At 39.3% G+C, this 24490-nt stretch overlaps 1 protein-coding gene across 1 annotated transcript in view; it reads right to left on the minus strand.

Moving 5' to 3' along the window:
• Positions 1-6361: 6361 nt before the first annotated feature.
• Positions 6362-24490, minus strand: part of XRCC4 (X-ray repair cross complementing 4) — a 133997-nt gene continuing 115868 nt past the window's right edge. The window contains exons 7-8 of the mRNA XM_056848168.1: positions 6455-6602; positions 6362-6421 (exon numbers count right to left, since the gene is read on the minus strand). Coding sequence (XP_056704146.1) covers positions 6491-6602 — 112 coding nt within the window. The 3' untranslated portion in view covers positions 6362-6421; positions 6455-6490. The remainder of the gene's footprint in view (positions 6422-6454; positions 6603-24490) is intronic.

Below are 24490 nucleotides of genomic sequence, written 5' to 3' on the forward strand. Positions count from 1 at the left end.
GAAATAATTCATGCCCATTTGTGGTGCTGCTAGTTTGGTGTCCTCACTCTAACTAGCCAGAGATAAAGGTAGTTAGACCCTTTGTTTTCTCCTAACAGCGGCTTCCCTGTTCATGGTTGCAATCGCCAGACTTCAGTATCCAGAGATTTTACCATGTTGAGAATTAGATATATTGATGTCAGATGCAACTGGGAAAGTGAGATCAGCCCTGCTAAAGCTTAAGCCATAATATATGTGTTAGACCTTAAGGGGCCACCAGGGTCTTTCTTGCTAATATAAAGCTGGAACAGTACTTTTTGAAAATATCTAGGGCCTAGACGACCAAAGACTACTGCTGCTCTTACTGTTCCTCTGCTGTCTCAGAGCCCAGAACTGTTCATCTTGCAGGGTCAAGAGGGAAGACAAACCACTGTGCTGAAGTTGCTAGGCAACATAGCAGTCACCACTAAACACTTCTAAATTTCTAGATTGTAGAAACATTAGAGCTGAAGGTTTCCTGGAAGATACATCCTTTGAACTGGAACCTCTCTTTCCTAGTTCTAGAAAGGCTGATAATGTAGCTTCCTTCCATTAAGTAAAAAGTCTTGGTTCTGGAGGGGAGGGGGAAGACTCTTGACTTCACAGGAAGACTCCTCACTTAGCTAAAGAGAGTCAAGGGATCCAGCTCAAAAGATTTAACCCTGGTTAGTGCCGACAGATATTCTGCGCGTGCTCAAAAGAATTTTTGTATTTGTAAAATATTTTATTAATTTGCATGTTCCGTACCTGAATCTGGGGACTCAGGGCTCAACTTGGGTCTCTTTCGAATTCAGCCTTCAGCGGTAATTAGCAATCTGGCTGTGGTTGCCTAGCAGACTGATTCTTTCCTCGCTCTCCCCGGGCCAGCAAACAGAGGGAGGCAGAATTCCATGGTGGTAATGGTGTACGCACAATGGCTGGGTCTACTGGCAGTGGTCAAGCGAGGGTTGAGCACATAAAGAGCCAAGTTCCTCATCAGGATGCCTTACTCATCAGGATCACACCCAATTATGGACACCAGCCAGGGATTGGTGTGACTAGCTCCGAGCATCCTGCGGAGGCTTGGACTCATGTTTCTCAAGCAGTCTGACCACCCTTTCAAAAATCAGGGCCATTTCAAAAACAGCATGTGATATTGCATGAGGTGTGCATGTGTGCTGTTTGGTTTTTTTTAAAGATCACTTTAGGTGCATTTACTGTGACCCATATCTAGCAAACTGTATTGCAATCAGATGTAAGCAGAGACACATGCCAGTTCTTCTGAAAGTATAGGCCACCGGATGATGAGCTAATAGCACAGGTCTGTTCCATCTCTCTTTCTCTCACATGACACTCTTTTTCCCTTTGCTCCTGCAAGGCAATAACAATATCCAAACAGCTGAACTTTCTCACTGCTACAGCCAAAATTAGTTTTTCTTTCAAGAGACTCTTCTCATGAGTAGTACGGCAAACCGAGGGTGTGTGTGTGTATTTTCATGCTGTTCCTTTCAAGTGCTGAGCACGTTTCTAGAAAATAGTTTGCAGATAATTTTCCATCCTTCTTTGGGGTCCAGAATGACGGCTTTCACCAACCCAGACATAACTTTTTAAAGTTACCTTCTCCCTGTTGAATAGTACCTCCAGGTCACTGTTAAAATAAAACTAATATTTAAAACTACACTTTAATCGTCTTGTTAAATGAAAGAGAACATTGTATAAGCTTAGCAAGGGGGAAAAAAAGCATACCACAACGCTAGAGGGGGAGGGCAAAAAAGCTTTGATCCAATACAGGATTTGTGCTCAGCCGACGTAATCAGAACCATATGCACAAACTACAAAACGGGATTTTTTTTTTAGCTGCTCTTTAATTAAATAGCATAAAAATGGCTTAACATCACTTTGTATAGGGGGGTCCTTTGCATAAGCGCTTGACATAAGGATAACGAGTGTTACAGAAAAAGCCTCTGCTCTTAGAAAACAAAAGTTCCTTGGAAAAGTTTATATGAAATCTGCGGGCTGTATTCTCAAAGAAGCACATGCACTTTCAAAGGAAACTGGAGGAGAAAATAGACAACCTGTGGGCTAACCACACTGAACACATGCCAACCCCTTACCTGTAAACAGCAGACACACTTCAAGGGCAAAGGCGATTGCACTCACCTTCAGTTTTGGTTAATTTTAAACAGTGTTTGTTTGAAAAGGAGGTCAACATGGGAGGCAACTCTGAACGTGAAACACGCTTAATTATTTAAATGGTTTTGGTACAACTTAACTATTTTAACCCAATGTTGACATCTTATATTGCTATTATTTTTCCCTGCCTTGAGTCTCTAGGGCCATTTATGCTTGGTAATTAGCAGCGCGTTCCAGGCTGAAGTGCCCTGCATATTTTTTTTCACACTGAACCATCATTTAGGTAGTGACTGTGAAGCTGGCGCATACCTACTTCACATTTCTTAACGCAACCTTTTGTGTTTGCTCTGCCCCCGCACCGAAGAATCCCCTCAAGGAACCATGCAAAATAACAGCACCGCATTAGCTATGCAAACGGCGGTTGGCTAAAGGAAGGAACAAAGGAGCAGGTGAGTGTGTGTGTGTGTGGGGTGGAATTTCTCCTTTTGCATCGGGACTGTGAATAAGCATTTTAAAAGTCGCATTTTAAAAAAGAGCTTTGAGCGAGCATCAAAATTGACCCTGCATAAATGGCCTAGGATAGTGCAGGTTTGCCACTTAAACGAATCAGGGCATTTTTGTATGCACTTTCTCTGTCCTGCAGGGATGTATCTTACATCTTCTTCTGCAGGTATATTCCCTGAGCCAGAGGTTCCCAAACTGTGCTCCGTGGAGCACTTGGTGCTCCGCAAAACATCTCATAGTGCTCCGTGAAGAGACTGGAAAGAAAAATACCACTATTATTCAGTTTAGTATATAGGTGCTAGGTGAAAATTAGTGCTCCGTGATGAATACATCTCCTGAAAAGCGCTCCATGACGCAAAATGTTTTGGAACCTCTGCCTTGAGCCAATTCACTCCGTGCTGCTGTTCCTGGGTGTTCTCTTACCTTCTCTTTCTCTTCCCCCCTCCCACTTAGCTGCACTTCAGAGAAAATATTGTTGGCTGCAGCAGCTAGAGGGAGGTGGGAAAGATCCATTCCATGAGCAGTCCTTACGATTCAAGCCATGTTGGCTACTTTTTTGGGGAAAGGCAACATTTGTTGGCCAGAAATAAAATTAAAACTATGACAATGTTTTATACCAAGAGAAATATTCGATATTTTTGACCAGGATGGCCCAGACTAGTCTGATTTCATCAGATCTAGGAAGCTAAGCAGGGTCTGCCCTGGTTAATACTGGGATGGGAAACTTCCAAGGAATACCAGGGTTGCTGTGCAGAGGAAGGCAATGGCAAACCACCTCTATCCGTCTCTCACATTGAAAACCTTCTGGGGTTGCCATAAGTCAGCTGTGACTTGATGGCACTTTCTACCACATTTGATATTTTTAATTCTTGAATCCTGATTTTCTTTATATTATTTATTTTGCAAAATTTATATCCTGCCTTTCTGCCCTCACAAGGGCCACTATGGCAGCTAACAACTTAACACGTTCATGATAAAATCATATTTTAAAATCATTAAAATCATCGCCCCCTCAAAACCACACATCATTAAAACAATTTAAAATAGAGCTAAAAATACACACAAAGACAAAGAACCGGCCATTAAAACATTGGTCAGGAAGGAAGGATCACTGAGGGAATGCCAAATGAAAAAGGTTTTCACCTGCTGGCAGAAGATGGCAACAGAAGGGGGCAGACAAATCACCCTGGGGAGAGAGTTCCAGAGCTTTGGTGTCACAACCAAGAAGGCCCTTTCCTAGGTTGCCAACCTCCTAATAAACAGAAGGCAGGGGTGCCTGAAGCAGAGCCTCCAAAGATGACCACGGTGGTCAGGCAACTTTAAATGAACACTAGGCAGAATGGTTATCCAATTTAATCCACACAACCATCCTGTGAGATAGGTTAGAATGGTTAAAAGTCATCCACTGATCTTTATAGGTGAGTGGACATAGGAATTCAAGGTTTCCCAGTCCAAATTTAATACACCACTTGATATACAGTATTTTGTTGATACTTCAATATGATTACGATATAGTCACTAGCTTTTTAATGGGGACAATTGTATGTGTCCAACCATCTGCAGACTTTATGGAGCAACTTTTGCACTTCCCCCTCCCACTGCACCCTACTGAGCACCCTCTCTAGTCCTGTCCTGAGAGTCAGGTAGGAGCAAAGGTGGTAGCAAAGGGTGGGTTTCCAGCTGGAGTAGAAATTGCTGCCTCCTCTTCCTCCAATGGGAATGCCTTTCTGTCAGAGGAACTGCATGGCTGCATACATGGCAATGATAAATATGTTAAGACAAGTTATATCTATAGAGAGCGGGGACAGGAGTTGAAATGTAAAGTATTAAAAAATGATGAAATCATACAGAAGTGGGATTTCAGGAGGGGGTAACTGTATTTGGGATTGCAGCCAATATGTAGCAAATATTTTTTTTTAAAAAAACACTAAAGTATTATTTCTCTTGAACATTTTAATCAGTATATGTACATTTAAGCACCAGTAACAATCAGAGGAGAATAAACAACATATTTGTTAATTGCCAGTCCATTCTTCTGTCCCTACATCATCTATGTAAGGTAGAATATAAGCCCTCTTGGCAAAGGACTGTATCCCTTTTGTACTGTAAAGTTCCTTCCACACTGTAGTATAAGCAAGAGTAGTATTTTACATCCATTTTCCTATGTCTTTATAAATTAACTTCCATGTTGTATTCTAAATTAATGGCTTTTTTGTTGTTTAGTTTTAAATGATGCCTGCATGCTATGCAAGCTGAGCTATTACGGGATTCACACAGTGCTACAAAATTTGGCAATAAATGCTAAACCCAATGGCTATAAAGAATGCAGAATAATAAATTTGTGACTGCTGTAATGGGAGTTCCACATAGCAAATATAATCTTGTTAATTCTGGCATTTCTTTGGCTTACGCCCAAATTTGAACTGTACTGTCTGCCCCAGTAGCAATTAAGGCTGACCTGGAACTACTCTCTGGTTTTTGGAAAAACGTTTGGTAGTGTAATTTTCGGCAATATTTTGCCAGTTTATTTACATTGCCTTAATCTGCTCTCTTTCATAACTGCCTTTGTCTAACCTCCGCTGTATAATGATGCAGCCAAATCTGATGGTCGGTATAGTGTCGTCACAGCTTCCCATTCACTATGTGTGCCTTGATTGATTGAGATGATCCATGGACTAAATATAGGAATACCGGGGGGCGGGGGGGGGGAATGGCACTGAAGTAGTTATACATAGGAGAAAACAACTAGACAGCATGATAAAAAGATGAATACTCTTATCGACAGGGAATATTCAGGAAATATTTCTGTCCCATCCCAAAAACAATTATCTAAGCCTCAGCACAGATTCAGCCAAGCATAGACTACTACTTTTAATCAGATCTTTACCTAAACTTCTTTTTAACCTGTTTTTTAAGACAGGTAGAAATACTACTGAGTATAAATCAGAAAGTACAATTTCTAAATTAAACATCTTCATGATCCCCTTATATACACAATCATATGCTCCCTCTGAGGCTCATCGTAAGGATCTTCTATGCCAATCTTCCGTATAAAAATGATACATCCAAGTGGATATGCAGGGTAACTGAAGTGTTTTGGTTTTGTTGCTCCCCTCTGTGGTAGGAAGTGGTATCTCAGCAGTTACTGGAGGAACACCCAGTGTAGTTGCCTGGAACAAATGAAGCCTTTATGTGTTCGAATACGCCAATGTGGGTGGAAACAGATGACCACTTACTACATGACGGTCACTTAAACACATTGCTCATGGTAGATCTAACCATGTGCCCTAGCAATGCAGTGAATTTAAAATGACACTGTCAATGTAGCTCAATGGATGCCTGGACTCTTCAGGTAATAAGTGACATCATGCAGAGCTTTTTAAAGCGGTGATCACATGGTAAGCACTCATCTGTTTCCATCCAATACACCACAGTGACACAAACTGGAGACACTTTATCCAGCTTTGAAATTGGGAAACACCTTACCGTCTGGAAATGCTACAGAATTTATAAGATACCCTTTTCCCCAAGCCATGGACTATATCTTGTACTCTTCGCTCACTATTCTTACTTCAGCCACATTGGTTGTCAGGTTAATTTCCCCGCCAAACCTTGAGGGCTGATCCACAGCTTCTCGTATGCAAAACAACCGTCTGGAATCTTTAAAGTGTTGAGTGAAAAGTGTTGACAACCTGAGGGCTCGCACACAAAAACTTTATAAACAAAAAGATAACAAATGTAAAATGTTATCCCAAAGTACCAATAAACCCACATTATAAAATCTTCTCTATGGGACAGACAGATAATTAATTAATTTTACTACTTGTAGTGAAGTCAAAATCTTCCTCTGGTTTTGTTAGATATCATCAAATAGATCTTCTGGATCACTGGTGAATTTTTCTGTTTCCAAAGGCATTTCTTTTGACGACAACCATTTTTCCGACGATTTTGATGGAGCAGAATCTCGTCTACAAATGCAAAGCAGGTACTTTTATTGAAGCAAATGTCTGCAGGTTACCTTAAGTAAATCTGACACAGACACAGAAAGAGAAGTTAATGTTCTAACAGTCTTTACATAGGTTGTGCTCAGCTTTAGGAGAGATATGAAACTTCCCAGGTTCTGTTTGCTGCTTCATCTGTCAATGGCAAAGCCAGTTGCAATTATTTAATTATTTCTATTAAATCTGTTGCCTTCTTGAGAAAATTGAAAATGACAGCTGAGCCTGTGGTACCAACATGAAGAATTAAGCAACAACAGCATGTAAATGTAAAAGATTAGTCTCTTTAACTAAAAAACAAAACAAAGCAAAAACACCCATTTTTGTTGCATGACATAGCAGAACATTGGCTGGCATTTTCTAACTTTTCTAATCTTATGATTTATAACCATTTTCTACTATTTTGACATTAAGGAGTAAATTTATACATTTCAAGCTCTCAGGCTATACCTTCTGTGCATGATGATGTTTGATTTGAAAAAATACTTACAGATGTCACAAAATCCAGTTTGCCGGAATATAGGGCTTATCTAGGCCTCTTTTGTGCCATTTAAAATTACTTCTTGACAAACATGCATTTGAAGGTACCCCTTTTTTAGTCTTTTGTTAAAAATTAGAATGGCTAAAAGGTTATGAGCTTAAAAAGAGATTAAGGTCCTGTTTGCACAAGTTCTTCCCCACTCATACCCCTTTAAAATACTTATCATTTTCTATTTAAAAATAAGAATTACAGAAATTACATAACATAACATGACATTTCATTTCATTTTGTTCTTTCAACAAACATGACATTTCATGGAGATTTCTTTACAACTGTGTCCCGGTAATTAATCAAAATCTGCCATTTTGCTGCCAAGCCCTGTTCTAGTAGGATCTAATTTCACCTTTATATAATTTCAGTTAATGTTTCCATTTCTATAATGTCGAAAATTCTTCTTTGCCATCTAGAACTAGAAGAAACTCTTTTCTCAAAAGATTTTGTTGCCACCCATACATTAGCCAAAAGAGATTTGAACAGTAAACTGTTGGGAGTCATGGATTCCGTTTGCCAAGAGATCAAAAATTAGAATTTAGATTCCCCAGATCAGGTAGATATCCACAGTTATTTTCCAATAGCACTTTGCGTGTACACAGCACCATCACCAATGAAGACCCTTTGTAGCATAGCATTTAGGACCACTAATACATGAGCTTATATTGAGCTTACCCTAGATATCTGAAACTTGTTGCATGGATAAACTGGTTGGCCACTGTGTGAATAGACTGCTGGACTTGATGGACCTTGGTCTGATCCAGCATGGCCTTTCTTATGTTCTTATGTTCGAAGTCCATCGCCATACTGTATTATCGTTGAGAGCAAATCCTTAATTTCTGCCAGAACGTCCAATGTTAGTTCACATAGGCTTGGATCCTATACCTTGATTCTGCTAGTGCTCCTCTTTGTCTGCAGCAGAGGATGTTCCTCTACAGCTAGATGTTTGCTTTCATGCAAGGTAGGTTAGGCTAAGGTAGATCAGGTTAATTCATGCCATTGTATTCCCTATTACTATGTATGGGTGTGAGAGCTGGACAGTGAAGAAAGCTGAAAGGAAGAAAGTAGATTCCTTTGAAATGTGGTGTTGGAGGAGAGTGTTACGGATACCCTGGACCACCCAAAAAACAAATCAGTGGGTTTTAGATCAAATCAAGCCTGAACTGATCCTAGAAGCTAAAATGACTAAACTGAGGCTGTCATACTTTAACATATTATGAGAAGACAAGAGTCACTGGAAAAGACAATCATGTTAGGAAAAGTTGAAAGCAGCAGGAAAAGAGGAAGACCCAACAAGAGATGGATTGACTCTATAATGGAAGCCACGGCCCTCAATTTGCAAGATCTGAGCAAGGACACTGTGGAGGATGTTGATTCATAGGGTCGCCATGAGTCAGAAACAACTTGACAGCACTTAATACATACAGGTTAGGCTGAGATTATGTGACAGGCCCAAGCTCACTCAGCAAACTTCCACAGCAGAATGCAGATTAGATCCTGGGTCTCTCAGATCCTAGTCTGACACTCTAATCACTACACCACACTGACTGATGAAAAGGAACACAAGTGGAAGTAAGGCCATGAAGATATATCTTTAAGTGGATAGTGGGCTGGATCCAACAGGTAGTTTTCATGAACATAATGATTTCTGGCTATGGAGCATAACCTTCTCAACCCCCCCCCCCACTTACTGCAGTCCAAAATGCCTCTCAAATTCTGGTCCTAGGGAACAGGGCACCCAGGAAAAGAATTTCAGAAGGAGTTGTGGGCTGTAGTGGAAAGAAGCAAGAATGTTGTGCTCCCTGGGTGGAAGTGGTTCCATTCATGGAAATTGTCCATTGCATCCAAGTCCTTAATTATTGCAACACAAAAGATTGCACTATGAAATAATATTGTAAAGTATGGTAACTGTCTTAGGAGTTCCTCTCACAGATAATAAAAACCACCTGCAATAAGCTATTTGTCAGTAAACAAACCATTTCCCTCCTAGCAAAGATGCCCGGCCATTTCTCCATAAAAATATCTATGAGTAAGGCATTGTTCAAGACTGTACTACAGACATTGTTCCAAGGTTAAATGTCTGTTAGAAGACCTGATTCTCAGAAAATGTTGTCTCTTAACATGACTGTGGCTGAAGATAACTTTATATTGCTTGAAAGTCAGAATCCTCAGCCTGTAGGGATATCCATTAGAGTTGCAACATTACCAGAGGAGGAGGAGAATGGGAGAGTTTCTAAATATTAAAATGTTATCTCTCTCCTTGAGTTCTGTCAACTCATTCTTCAAAGCTGGGGTATTATTTGAAAGGAAACAACTGCATTGTTAGTATTTGTTGCCACAACTGAAAATGAAACACATAATAAGATGCGAGACATCTCATTAGACATAGTAAATCATCGACTAAGTATATTGTTAGTAAGTGCGAATTCTAATAAAAGCAAGAGGTGATATGACAAATGGTGCAATCTAAATACTACTACAATCAGACAAATTCCATAATTGCTCCAAAAAAAACAAAAACAAGATATCATAGCCCTTGGAACTTTTACTCAATACATGCTCACTTTTCTGGAATGACTTTTGGAAAGAGTGGGAATAAAATTTCAATTCTCTGAAATAATTTCAGGTTGAAGGCAAACTATACTCAGCTTTAAGTTCAGAATACTTAGGCTTTGCCATGTGGTCACATCCGTCATGTCACAGGCTGTACTGACACATTTACGGGGTCTTTGTTCTGAAACTCCCAGCATGGGATTTGAAAGGATATATATACTGTAGCATAGTTCATGCATTATGAAACATTTTCCTAGAAGTTCTAACAACTACTCTGGAAATGTTCTGTGCACTACTGAAAGTTATTATTTGTTGTTAAAAGTTGCACCAGGATCAGGAGGAAATTACACATCTTACATTAAGGAAGAAATTCCTCCTATCACACTGGATGAGTTTGTATTCCATAATTGTACTTTTAGATCTTGAGGGGTTCTCTCATAACAGAGAATAACATTTTATATACTATTCTGAGGAGGTAGCTCCTCATTTAAAGGAGGCAGTGAAATTCTTAGTAAAATACCTTTTTGTTGGTATCTATAGGAATCCATCTATAGTTTTAAGATTTAACCAGCGCTGTCCTTTTCCACGTGACTGTCATAGAAGATGTGGCGTTGGTGAGAGGGTCTTTTCAACTGTGGGCCCCCAGGTAGGGGTTCCAATCTCCAGATGTGGACTGGAGTCCCCCCAGAATCACAACTGATCTCCAAATTACGGAGTTCAGCTCCCCTGGAAGGAATGGCAGGTTCAGAGGGCAGAATCTATGGCATCACATTCCTGATGAACTCTTTCCCCAAACTTCATCCTCCCCTGGCACCATCCTCAAAGCTTCAGGAATTTCTAGAGCTGTAGTTAGCAACTCTTCCCCCAGACCTTGGAATTTCCTGATGCACAACGCTGTGTGTATGTAAAGTGCCGTCAAGTCAAAGCAGTCAACTTATGGCGACCCCTTTTTGGGGGGTTTTCATGGCAAGAGACTAACATAGGTGGTTTGCCAGCGCCTTCCTCTGCCCAGCAACCCTGGTATTCCTTGGTGGTCTCCCATCCAATTACTAACCAGGGCTGACCCTGCTTAGCTTCTGAGATCTTACGAGATCAGGCTAGCCTGGGCCATCCAGGTCAGGGCACAAGGTTAACCCCCTCCAAATTAACCTTCCAGAAGATGATGAATTTTTTCCCATAGGGCCTTGGAGAGAGATGAACTCCATTTGGTTAATTTTTATTTGTATGTACTGAGCGATTATTTTATATATTTTATTGCTAGACTGGTGATTTTGACTTTTAAACTGCATTTTTGTTGCTAAGTTTTTATTACTGCTTTTGTTTACATATGGGCTGGAGGGTTTATAATTGAAGGCATCTGTTACATGGTTGTGATGTTGATTTTTTTTTTAATTCTGTACCTTTAATGCTTTTATTCTTGTAGGCTACCTTTGGTAGGGTGCAACCAATAAAGTAGGCTGCCATTCATCACACTCATACTGCATTTAGGTGCTTAAGACTACAGTGGAATGACAACTATAAAACAGTTCCACTTTTCTTGTTTTCATGACAAGTCTCCTAAACACTGTCATTGTTTTCCCTTGAGAGAAATATGAATGACATCCTGGATGAAAAATCACTGTTGATATGGCCTATGGCCTAGGATGGGTGTTACATGGTCTGGGGGGGGGGGGAATCTAACACAGGATATGTACATGGAAGCTGGCTGAACTTTTGCTCAGTTGTGTTGGTAAGTTATCCTGAGCCAGGTCCTTGTCAACAGCTCAAGACTTCCATATGTTTCTGGTCTGAAGATCCAGGCAGTTCCTTATGCTTGGCACTGCTGGGAAAGCACAACTCCCTGGTACCTTTAAAAACAAAGACCTGCTAGGTTTGATACACAGCTCTATATGAGCAGTGCTTTGTCTCCAGCATGTGGACAGAAATACAGCAGCAGTAATACAGCAGTACTAACATAGAAAGAAAAGAAAAGAAAAGAAAAGAAAAGGAAGGGAAGGGAAGGGAAGGGAAGGGAAGGGAAGGGAAGGGAAGGGAAGGGAAAGAAAGAAAGAAAGAAAGAAAGAAAGAAAGAAAGAAAGAAAGAAAGAAAGAAAGAAAGAAAGAAAGAAAGAAAGAAAGAAAGAAAGAAAGAAAGAAAGAAAGACAGACCATGGTCGAGGGTTCCTAATCCAAGAGACTCTCAGGACGGGGAGGTTCAAACAAAACAAACCCCAAAAGCTGAAGTGGGACAGCTCACACTCCAGGTGATAGCACTGCCACCAGTCCCTTTACTACCCAGCCAGCCAGAGACCAAAGGCCACGCCTTTAACCTCCTGGGACTAAACACAGGAAAGTCACCCTTGAAAGGCTCTTACAAGGCGAGTTTCAGATAACAATTAATCCGGTAGGCATAGCCAATGAAGGCCAAAGTACTGGAAGCTTGTTATGCTCAGTAGTATGATTTGCACCTGGGTTTCTTCTGTCTCCCTCATCTATGGTTTTGAAGCCACTAGCAACTTGTTAAGTTTCAGTAAAAGAAACTTATCCAGGCCTCAGCCCTGAACCATTGTTTGAACAGAACAAGACACTGCTTTAAGAGATCAGTCACCCTTTGAAACACAGGTTTCGACAAGAAAAAACCAAACCTTGAAAAAAATTCAACTCAGCTAAGTGTGGTACAATGCAGGTTCGCTTGGTGAGTGACTCTTTTCCCAACTTTCTCCCAGTTATATGACTATAAGTCAGAAGCAGGAGACAGCTACAGGATCAGAGACCTTTTAAAGACACGTGATGGTCAGAGGTGGTACAAGTTTCCTTAACCACATTCTTCATAAAAACATGTTCAAAGCCCTCTTAGTGAATTTCATGAGGACAGGAGAGGACTTGGGCTGGGTTGTCACCAATATGTGGATGACACTGAGCTCTATCTCATACTTTCTCCTGATCCCAGGGAGACTGTAGAATCCCTAAACCAGTGCCTGGGAGCAGTTTTGGAGTGGATGTAGGCTAATAAACTTAATCCTGATAAACTGTAAGTGCTAAAGGTGGGTGGAAGGTCTGACCCAGGATTTAAGGTGCTAACTGTTCTGGATGGAGTTGCTCTCCCCTTGAAGGAACAGGTCAGTAAGTCGAGGGGCGTTCTTGGACTCAGGCTTACTGCTGGATAAGCAGGTGGCAGTGCTTTTTACCAGCTTCGACTGGTTAGCCAGCTGTGGCCTTTCCTGGCCACTGTGGCACATGCCATGGTTACGTCTAGATTAGATTACTGCAGTGCTCTCTACATGGGGCTGCCCTTCAAAACTTCCACTGGTACATAATGCTGCAGCCGGGATGCTAACATATCACTCCAGTGTTGGCCCACCTCCACTGGCTTCCGATTTATTTTCAGGAATAATTCAAGGTGCTGGTCTTGACCTTCAAAGCCCCATATGGTTTGAGATCAACATACCTGAAGGACCACCTAATCCTTTATGAACCTCCGGACCATTACAGTCATCCTCGGAGGCCCAGCTTCGGGTGCCCCTGCCTTCTGAGATAAGACAGGTAGTTACCTGGGAGACAGCCTTCTGTCATGGCACCAAAGCTCTGGATCTCTCTCCCCAGGGAGATTTGCTTGTCCCCTTCTGCTGCCGTCTTCTGCCAACAAACCTTTTTGTTTCATTTGGCACTCTCTCAATGACCCCTCCTTCCCAACCAATGTTTTATGTTTTGTATGTATTTTAGCTGTTTTGTATGAAACAGTTAAAATACATACAAAACCCAAAACATTGGTTACGAAGGAGGGCCACTGAGGGAATGCCAAACCAAACCAAAAACAGTCTTATAATGTATTTTATAAAATAGGTTTTATAATGTATTTTATCGTGTATGTTTTACAATGTTTGCTGCCTTAATGGCCCTTGTCAAGACAGAACGGCAGGATATAAATTTTTATTTAATTTTTTTTTAAAAAAGGATTCAACACTATATACTCAGCAGACACCTTTGGCAAAAGTTTGTTATAATCAGAGCCGCAATAAATCTGGAGTTTTCCACAAATGTTTTAAAAGTACTAATTCTCCTGTAAGTACATTTGTGAGTCGCAGGGTGAAGGCCTCATGAGGGCTACTACTTTTTGTCGCTTCAAATGGTTGAATTGAAATTTGGGAAATAATTTAAAAAAAACACACCCTTGCACTGTGATATGCTTACCTGTAGCTTTATAAAATAAGTGTTTTTATAAAATCATTTAAAAATCGTAAATAAGTAATGGAATAACATTAGCTCATGTTAATGAAGATCAACGTTCCCTGTTAACCTTGAACCTAAAACAAAACAAAACAAACAAACAAAAAACCTTGAACACCACACATTTTTAACATGTCAATTTAACTCAGTTTTTAAATTTCCTCCTATTGCCCAGTAATTTCCACTGGTGTTTTCGGGCAAATTTCTGCTCAGTATTCATTATTATCATTTTAGGTATATCAATATACTGACATACAGTTGACTTTTGGTTGCTTATCAACACCATAAAAAAAAACTTTAAAAGCCAGAGGTGTGTTAACAAGTGGAATATATTCCTGTGGTCCATTTACACTCAAGCTCATTCCCATATAAAAGAACAAGACCACTCATCTAGACTGTGAAATACATTAGTAGCCACTGTCTCACTAGGGGGGAAAGTGATTTGATTACTTAGGCAGAACCACAATGTATAGACGGCACAAACTATTTGATTTGCCTGGCAATTTAGACAAGAGGCAATACATTGCGAACTACTTGATAGTATCTGAAAATTGGCTTTTGTGCTTAGTTTCTTAGTGTTGAAAATCATATGCAGCTGATCAATACTTCTCCCTCCCCAGTCCCCACAAACCTGCAGACCTTTGAGCAATCCTAGCATGAATTCTTCTCATCCCTAAATAGGGAGGAGGCATAACTAAACGTCACCTCCTACCCTTTCCTTTACATTATTCTGGTCCTTTAGCCGCTAAGATTAGTTCATGGGGAGGCCATTGTATCGACCGGGTTTGAAAAGTATCATCCTTGGAGCAATATGCTGAAGAAATTAAAACATCTGTTTACTCTAAATATGAAGCTCCTGGATAAGCCGTCCCAGGAAAACGTGAAACGCACAAGCATGGAATCTATGATGCTACTTTACATTAGAAGACCTAGTGCATTAACATAAGAAATAACCCCAAACAACTTCTCAATGGAAATTGCTCAACTGTGAACATCATGCAAATCCCACACATTTGAATAAGGCTCCAGCAAGAGAAATTCTTTGTCAGTAGAACTAACAGCTCATTATACAGAACACCAAGAGTACCCACGGTCTGGATGATGCTGAAAGTATACTGCAGTGCTGTGAACAGGAAAGCAGTCCTGCTTGTTTAGTTCAACAGTATGTGATTTAATGAGGAGCCCCGTGGCGCAGAGTAGTAAGCTGCAGTACTGCAGTCCAAGCTCTGCTCACGACCTGAGTTTGATCCCGACAGAAGTCGGTTTCAGGTAGCCGGCTCAAGGTTGACTCAGCCTTCCATCCTTCCGAGGTCAGTAAAATGAGTACCCAGCTTGCTGGGAGTAAAGGGAAGACAACTGGGGAAGGCACTGGCAAACCACCCCATAAACAAAGTCTGCCTAGTAAACGTCAGGATGTGACGTCACCCCATGGGTCAGGAATAACCCAGTGCTTGCACAGGGGACCTTTACCTTTATGTGATTTAATTAGGCTTTTAAAACTTAACATTTCTAACCTCTCCTTATCTTGCTCTGCTTTCCAGAGGTATCTGACTGGTTACTAGTGGAGGTAGAGTAAGCAGACACTGGATGGCCTACCATACACAAATTTTATGAGACCTTTAAGCAACCTGCTGGGTGGCCTTGGGCCAGTCACAGTTCTCTCAGAATGCTTTCAGCCCAAGGGGAAGAATTAACACTTCTCCTCCCCAATGCCCAGCTCCTCTGTGGAGCCATACCACAACTACCTTTAGGGGCTAAAATAATTACTTATATTGACATTTGTCAATAACTTACATGCAAGGTTTAATAAAGCTGCTCAAAATCTTGAGTTAATAATGTCATTGTTCTTTAAAGGGCTGCCATCATTTTTGCAGCGGGTCAATCTGACTTTCCTTGCCAAGAATGCTACCATGAATTCTTCAAAAAGTAAATTATTTAACTTGGAAGCAAGTTTCCTGTCTGGAAACAAAAGGAAGAGCTGACAGAGGATTGCTTTATGAATTGCAAGTAGACTAGTACTTCACCTCTTGCTCTATATTAACATCCCAGCAAGACTCACCTACGCTCTTACTGTCATCTCTATCCAATGACAGAATACATTATCTCTTGGGAGAGTGATGACATCTGACCCTGGAGTCATTGTTTGATCTTAGGATGCTTTAAATGTATACTGTGCTGGTAGAGTCACAGAATTCGCCCGAAGAAACGATAGAACTACAGACACATGAGGAAATAGATGAAACCTATTCCACTATCCATAAAACAAAACACTTAAGGCATGAAGCAGAAGACTCGCCATAACTCCTAACTCACTCCTTCCAACCCATCTCTAAGCCAGATATGATATTCAATGGGAACTGGTTCATTGATTGAGGGGGACATGATTGCTGTCCCTTAGAGGAGGGCAGGGAGCTGTTCCTGTTGGCAACAGAGGATAGGACTCGCAATAATGGGTATAAACTATGGGCAGAAAGGTACTGGCTGGACATTAGGGCACATATATTTACAGTAAGAGTAGTTCAGCAATGGAATTGGTTGCCTAGGGTGGTGGTGAGCTCCCCTTACTGGCAGTCTTCAAGCAGTGGCTGAACAATCACTTGTCAGGGATGCTTCTGGATGATACTGCTTTAGGATGATCGCACCTGAATTACATACTACCTTCCTGTAAATACACTGGATTCACGATGCCTGCATTCTTTCTATTTTCTCTGACACAAAGCTTGCCAAGCTTACAGTGGATTCCTAAAAGGGTTATATCTTTTTCAGCTCATAGATTTCAATAGAAGAGGGTAAATTTGCTTAGGATTGCACAGTTTGGTACTTTGCTTAAATCTGATTTGTGGATGCAGGGCTGCTTCTGCCAAATGCTAATTATTCTTTTATAGAGATTTTAGGAAGTACATCAATTTTGGATGGTCATCCTATAGAGTCTTTATGGTGGAATCAATTTCTACTGCTACTGTAATAATATATATGCATTATCACAAATAAAGAAAGTAGGGCCACACAAATGCTGTTTTAACTTAAAAATATTAAATATGCATTGGAAACTTTTTTCCACATCTAACCACTGGAGTAAAGAGGAGCTGTGTACAAAATATAATAAATCAGCCTATTATATGAAACACAGGGGAACTTTCACAAAGTCACCATCAATAGTATTGGCTGGTGAAACTGGCTGGAATTCCTCCTCCCTGCCCCCAGCAATAGCCAAAAGAGCAACAAAAAGAGTAATGTGCTTGGTAGACAAGAGGTTTAAGGAAATGAATTGAGAAGAAGTTGCCAGCAGACAGCAACGACTAAACGTTGTCTCTTCTAGAAAGGAGGCAGCTGTATTCCTGAATCGATGGTAGTGAAGACTACTTTAGATTTCTAGCCACGTGGATTCTTCTCAAGGTTCTAGAAACAGAGTTGTATTTCCAATTAACCTTCATACCATAGAGAGATGTAACAGAAGGGTGGCTAATCACAGGGCAATGAAATAAACAGGCATGTGTGCAAATATATTGTAATCAATTTTATAAGAATTTACCATTGTTCCTAATCATTGGCAACCTCAGCAGATCATGTAACTATTTATGTTTCTTCCTTCAGGACAAAAATCTCACGTGCCTAGTCTTATCTTTTCTGGCAATGGAGATATAATTTGCTTATAGAACAAATATGGTAGCAGGGCTGCAAGAGCTGTCCCTTAAACTGAATTCAAGCACTTTTGTAACCCCCCCTCAAATAAATTCATTTTTAAAAAGATGCTTCTATACCTCATAGTGGTTGAAGTGATCATCCAGTTTATACCCCCCCCCAAGAAATTCCTTTTCTGAAATATCCCCCCTCCTTCTCCTTTTGGTGTATGAGCAGCATTTCTTCACTTGGGCAGTGAAACAAGCAGGCTGGTGAGCACAGCAGGGTGCCAGAGACTGGCCAGAACTCTTAGAACAGATAGTCCTTGACAATGATAAATTATTACTTCACAGGACCATCATTTAATTACCCCCCTCTCCACATTACAGTTGAGCGTTTCAGGTGGGAACATTTCCCACCAGGAACCCATGGGATCCCAAATCACCAGAATAGGTCAGCCAGTCCCACAAAAGGGTATCAAGATCTTTAAATGGTCATAAAAAGCCAAGAATATCCTTTGCCTGTCTTCACACTTCACTTCTGTTGGTGTTCCTGAAGGGACTTCCACAAGATGGGACCTGGACCTAAGAAAGAGGACCCTGGGGAGAGAAAAACCTCGGGGATGCAGGTATTCAGTTTAGTTAAGGGAAGTAAAAGCTGAATCAGACTTAATGTTCTTTTGTTTATTTGACTTGAGTAGGGTTTGCATAAGAAATGCCTTGACTTCTAAGATAACGTTTCACTGTACAATCCCTATTTCCTTTTTCACTCCTTAGTAAACTCTTTTCAAATGATAAAAGAGTATGGGATGTTTCTTGTACACAGTTCCTGCTCAGTACAATGTTCAAGCAAAGATATTTTTCAGGCAAAGTAAGAGTTAATCTTTGCCTGTGATACTCTTTGGTTATTTATGCATGGGAGTTTTATCTGAGGTTCGTTACTAGCTGGACCCATACTTTCCTGTTGGGAGTCTAGGCACCAGCAGTCTCCCAGCTCAAATTAAGAAGTATCTGAATCCTTGCCTCTGGACATGCTGCTTTGTAATTGGCTGTGAGAGAAACCAAGCTTGCGTGTCCTGCACTTTGCCTTATGCATGGGGATTTCTTTTCTTTCTTTTTTTTGAAAATTTTATTGGTTTTTATAATATAAATTTTCCATGTTAACAAACAACAATATATGTAATATTAAAAACTAAATCATAGGTAATGTTGTTATAATTGTTTAAGTGCTAAATAAAAATAAAAAATAAAGGAAAATTTATTGACTTCCCCATCACCTCCGTCCGCCTCTTAATAAAGTATTCTATCCCATCGTGATATGGTCTGATCTTAATTATTCTTATATCTCAATTAGGTTTCAATCACTTTATACTATCAATATAATTGATTACGTTTCTTTATGTTAACAATGTCTTCTAGATCAGATTAAAAGGTACTCTTCCATTTTCCCCAGTCCTAGTTCATATTCACAATATTTCATCCAAGCCTCCCATTCCCCCATAAATTGAACATTGTCTTTTTGATTTAAAATAGCTGTAAGTTTTGCCATTTCCACCAGTTCAAACATTTTCATAGTCCAGTTTTTTTTCCCAGGAGTGTCTGCCCCTTTCCATTTTGCTGCATAAAGCAGTCTTGCAGCTGTAGTCGCGTAAATCAAAAAAGTCCTTTGTTTTAACAAATCGTCAGGTATCATACTTAATAGCATCATTTCTGGTGTTTTGGGTATATTTTTTTGTACTATTAGTCTTAATTCGTTATATATCATATCCCAAAAATCCTTAGCTTTGTCACAAGTCCACCACATATGATAAAAAGAACCAACTTCTTTATTACATTTCCAACATTTAGGGGATGTCACTTTGTAGATCTTTGCAATCTTCTTAGGCGTTAAATGCCATCTATACATCATTTTATAGATATTTTCTTGAATTGACGGCGCATTTATTCCTTTCAGGTCTTTCCCCATAGTCTTTCCCATTTGTTTAGGGCAATATCATGTCCCACAGTTTGAGCCCAATTAATCATTGTTGGTTTGATTATTTCCTGCTCACAATAAATTGTTAAAAGAAGATTATACATTTTAGAAATCAGTTGAGTATTGTTATCTAATAGCATCCTGTGAAAAGGTGATTTTTCTTTAGAAAATCCATTCTTCATATCTTGTGTAAATACTGATTTAATTTGATGATATTGAAGCCATTGTAAATCGTCTTTAAGTAACTGAAAGTCTTTTAGTGAGCTTTTCTATCCTTCCCAGTTAATTAACTCTTGGTAGGTGATAAATTTGTCCAATCTAAGTGGGCGTAATGTCAACATTTCTTGAGGTGATATCCACATCGGTGTTACTGGTTCAAGAATATGTTTATACCTCATCCATATATGAAATAAGGAGGACCTGATTATATGGTTACGAAATGATGCTTGTATCTTAATTTTACCATACCATAAATAGCCATGCCATCCACTTATATTGTTAAATCCTTCAAGATCTAACAAACGCGAATTGGATAAGTTCATCCAGTCCTTTAGCCATACTAAAGCGGCCGCTTCAGCATAAAGTTGAAAGTTAGGTAGTGCTAAACCTCCTCTAACTTTAGAGTCCACCAGATGTTTATAAGCAATCCTCGTTTTTTTCCCTTGCCAGATGAAATTTTACGTCTTTCCTCCAGGTATCAAAGTATTTAACATGTGATATTATAGGCAAATTTTGGAATAAGAAAAGCATCCTTGGTAAAATGTTTATTTGGACTGTTGATATACGTCCCAAAAGTGACAATTTTTTATTTGACCAAATGATCATATCAATTTTTATTTTGTCCCATAGTTTAAGATAGTTATTGGTTATCAAGTCTTTATTCTTTGCAGAGATCCAGATTCCCAAATATTTGATCTTATTAGCCTTCTCCCAACCTGTATATGATATGAATTCCTGTTGTTCTGTTTCTGATAAATTCTTAAATATTGTCTTTGTTTTTTCTTGGTTAACTTTAAATCCCGATACATTTCCAAAATCGTCCAAAGTTTCCAACAATATCTTCATTGATTGTGTTGGGTTCTCCAAGATTAACAGAAGATCATCCGCGAATGCTCTCAATTTGAATTCATGTTTTTTAATTTTTAATCCGCGAATGTCCTCCATACTCCTTAACTTACAGCATAGTGATTCCAACACCAACAAAAATAATAATGGAGACAGAGGACATCCTTGTCTGGTTCCTTTCTTGATTGCGCAGTTGTCAGACATCGATTCATTCACCAGAATTTTTGCCTGTTGGGATGTATATATGGCCGATATACCTCTCAAGAAACGGTCTCCAAAATTTAATTTTTCCAATATCTTTTTCATAAAGTCCCAGGAGACCATATCAAAGGCTTTCTCTGCATCCAAAAATACAAAGGCCGCGGTTTGTTGAATATTCTGATCATAATATTCCAATGAATCTAATAAAACTCTTATATTATCTTTAATTTGCCTTCCTGGAACAAAACCTGCTTGGTCTTCATGTATAAGGTCCTTAATAAAATGCTTTATCCTATTCGATAAGACCGAAGCATAAATCTTATAATCCACATTTAACAGCGAGATAGGTCTATAATTTGAAGTTTTTTCTGGATCTCTTCCTTCCTTAGGTATCAACAATATAAATGCATGTGACCAAGTCTCTGGGGATGCTCCCTTATCCAAAATTGTATTACAAAGTAATACAAAAAAGTTCACTAAATTGTCACTAAATGTTTTATAAAATAGTGCAGTAATTCCATCTGGTCCTGGTGTCTTGTCCGTTTTTTGTTTCATTATTGCTTCTTGTATTTCCTCCTTTGTAATTGGTGCATCTATCCATTCTTGTTGGGGCTTTGAAAGGACATTCATCTGTATTGAATTTAAAAACTTGTCTATTTTCTTTTTTGAGATATTTTCTTTCTGATATAACAGTATAGAATGAAACAAATTCTTTTTGTATATCCGAAGTTGTATAAACTGGTCCTTTAGCGGATTGAATTTTTGTTATAATCTTCTTTTGAAATGAATCTTTCAGTTGGGTCGCCAAAAATTTTCCAGGTTTATTAGCATGTTCAAAGTATTTTTGTTTAGCAGATTTTAAATTTTTGTTCATTTCCTCCATTATTATCAAATTTAGTTGGTGTTTAGATACAGAAATCTTTATTTGTATATCATTTTTCTCTTCTTCATGTAAAGCCATAACCAGTTTTTGCTCCAAATTTTGTAAATCCCAAAGTATATTATTGGTAAATTGTAGTTGAGTTTTCTTCCAGGCCGTGTGTTTCTGTATCATAAATCCTCTTAGAACAGCTTTAAATGCATCCCAAACTGTATTCAGCGAAGTTTCCCCATTAAGGTTAATTTCAAAAAAATCTTTAATTAAATCCTGTAGTTCTTTTTGAATCTTGTTATCCTTTAAAAGTTTATCATTTAATCGCCATCTAAATGCTTGTTTATTGTTCCATTCAAATGTAACTGGATTATGATCAGAAAAAGTTCTTGGTACAATTTGGATTTTACGTAGTTGCGTGAAAATAGATTTACTAGCCCATATCATGTCTATTCTGGAGTGTGAGTCGTGTCTCGCTGAATAAAAAGTATATTCTTTAGCCGTTGTATTCATTGTTCTCCAGATGTCTTGTATTTCCAATTCTGAAGCCATGGTGAAGAAGGTTTTAGGTAAGCATCCTTCATTTTCGTCTTTTGCTTTTGATTTTTTATCCAAGATTGGGAGAGTGACACCATTGAAATCGCCCATCAAAAGAATCTGATCCTTTGCATACTGAGAAATCAGTTCATGTAGTTGTCCATAAAATTTAGCTTTTCCTTCGTTAGGTGCATATATTCCTACTACAATCGTCTTTTGCCCCAGTATTTTGGTCTTGATAATTACTGTCTTTGTACAGTAGTTCAGGACTAAGGCTAGGATGAGCATATATCACAACTCCCTTTGTTTTTGTTTTAGCCGATGCAACAAATGCTTGTCCAAGCATTTGCCTATCCAGGTATTTTTTGTGTTTTGTTGCTATATGAGTCTCTTGCAGACAAATTAGGGAGTATTTGTATTTCTGTAAATGTTTAAAAATTCTAGCCCGTTTGGTTTTTTCATTCAAACCATTCACATTCCAAGAAATTACTTTTGCCATGATGTAGTAGTTATTGAAGCAAAATATTCAGTCTATAACACAGTGCCTCCTTCTGCTCCCTGTGGTTCTTCTTCTTCTTCTTCTTCCTCTTCCTTTTGTTCCAGGGTTAGCCCTTTAAGCTCTGTCTTGTATTTCCTCAGAAATTTTCCCACATCCGATGGAGATAAGATTGTCATTTTCATTTCTTTGTAGGTAAAAGCCAAGCCTTGTGGCATAATCCAACGATATTTGATACCATTAGCTTTCAAGACAGACACAAATTCTTTGTAATTATTCCTCTGTGAGAGTAAATGTCTTGGTATGTCCTTTATAATATTAGAGGAATATCTCCTGCTGAAACCGGACTGTCATAATGGATCTTCATGATCCTATCCTTGATCCTAGTGTCATAAAAAACAATCATGAGATCTCTTGGTTTAGATCTTTTCATTCTAGCAGGTAATGGTATTCTGTAAACTCTGTTGATGGCTTGGTTCAATTCTTGTTCTTCTATTTGAAATAAATAAGCCAGATTTGGGACTACAGTTTCTTTGTTGTCTCCCATCATATCTGGAAAATTGCGCAGACGAAGGTTGGTTTCTCTAACTCTCATCTCCATCATTGCTATCTGATCTTTAACAGCTGTCTGATTAGTTTGTATTGTTTCAATCTGCTTCTCTTGGCTTGCTAATTTTTTCTTTGTATCCTTGTGTTCTTCCATCACTTTCTTAACTGATAAATCCATTGCTTGCATATCCGTCTTCATAGTATTTATTTGGGTCTTTACAACTTTAAGGTCTTCTGTAACCACATCTAGCTTTTGGTTAATAGCTTGAGATGCTTGGCCAAGATTTGTCATCATAGCAGTCAGCTGTGTCATTTGTGTAGACATCTGTTCAAACTGCTTAGTTGTTGCCTCTGTTTGCTTGGCTAACATGTCTTGCAACTTCTTTTCCATGGTTAAGGTTTGTGTCGCTTCTTTCAGTTTTGTATAGGCAGGGCTATGTAATGAGCCAGAACGGGGTCGGGATGCAGACATTTACATTGAAGTAAGGCTGGTAAAATACATGTCCTCAATCAGGACCCTCTGATTCGTTGTTGATATAAAATGTTTCAATGATCAGCTTAATAATTTTTTCGCTTTGAAAAGACCCCTATTTCACTTTAAAACAGCTTTTTAAAGTTTTGAAATACCAGCGAGTTTTGCCGGCCGCTCTAGGTCGGATCAATCAGGAAGTATTCCGGAAGTTGATTTCACCGTGGACCTTCTACTGCCTCTTCTCGATGGTTGTTCCCTTGAGGAACTATTTCTATGTTGCTCGAGTGCGACGTGTATCCGGTCCTACGGGTTGCTTCCTGTTGTTGTAAGCCAGATGATAGAGAGGGTGGTATAGAGGGTCTTCCGGATTAAGGAGTTCCTTGTTGCAAACGTGACTGGAGGACTCCTTTTTTCCCTTTCTTCTTCCACCGGAAGAGAGAAGTTCACCCTCCCCTTCCCTCAAAAGTATTTCTCATTGGTGGAGATTTTAGTCCATCTTATAGGCGTCTTTCTAGCTCTTTGTTTTAGTTTAAGCTGATCAACTTGATAAGGCTCCTGCCTCTAATCCTGATGGATTTTATAGGTCAAACTTATCCAGTTCGATTAAGGGAGGGACAAGGATTCTGGAAATGTCTTCATCTACCCCCCGGTTATTCAGTAACATCAATAAAAGACGAAGGGTTCTTGCGTACTCACTTGAGCGTCTAGAGGTGAGGTTCTTATCTTAGTCTTTGTTGGTTGTTATAAGGTGGTGGAGGGTAGAGCCTTGTGCCGAAGTTGC

This window comes from Euleptes europaea, chromosome 4 (genome assembly GCF_029931775.1).
Source record: "Euleptes europaea isolate rEulEur1 chromosome 4, rEulEur1.hap1, whole genome shotgun sequence".
Taxonomy (NCBI): Eukaryota; Metazoa; Chordata; class Lepidosauria; order Squamata; family Sphaerodactylidae; genus Euleptes; species Euleptes europaea.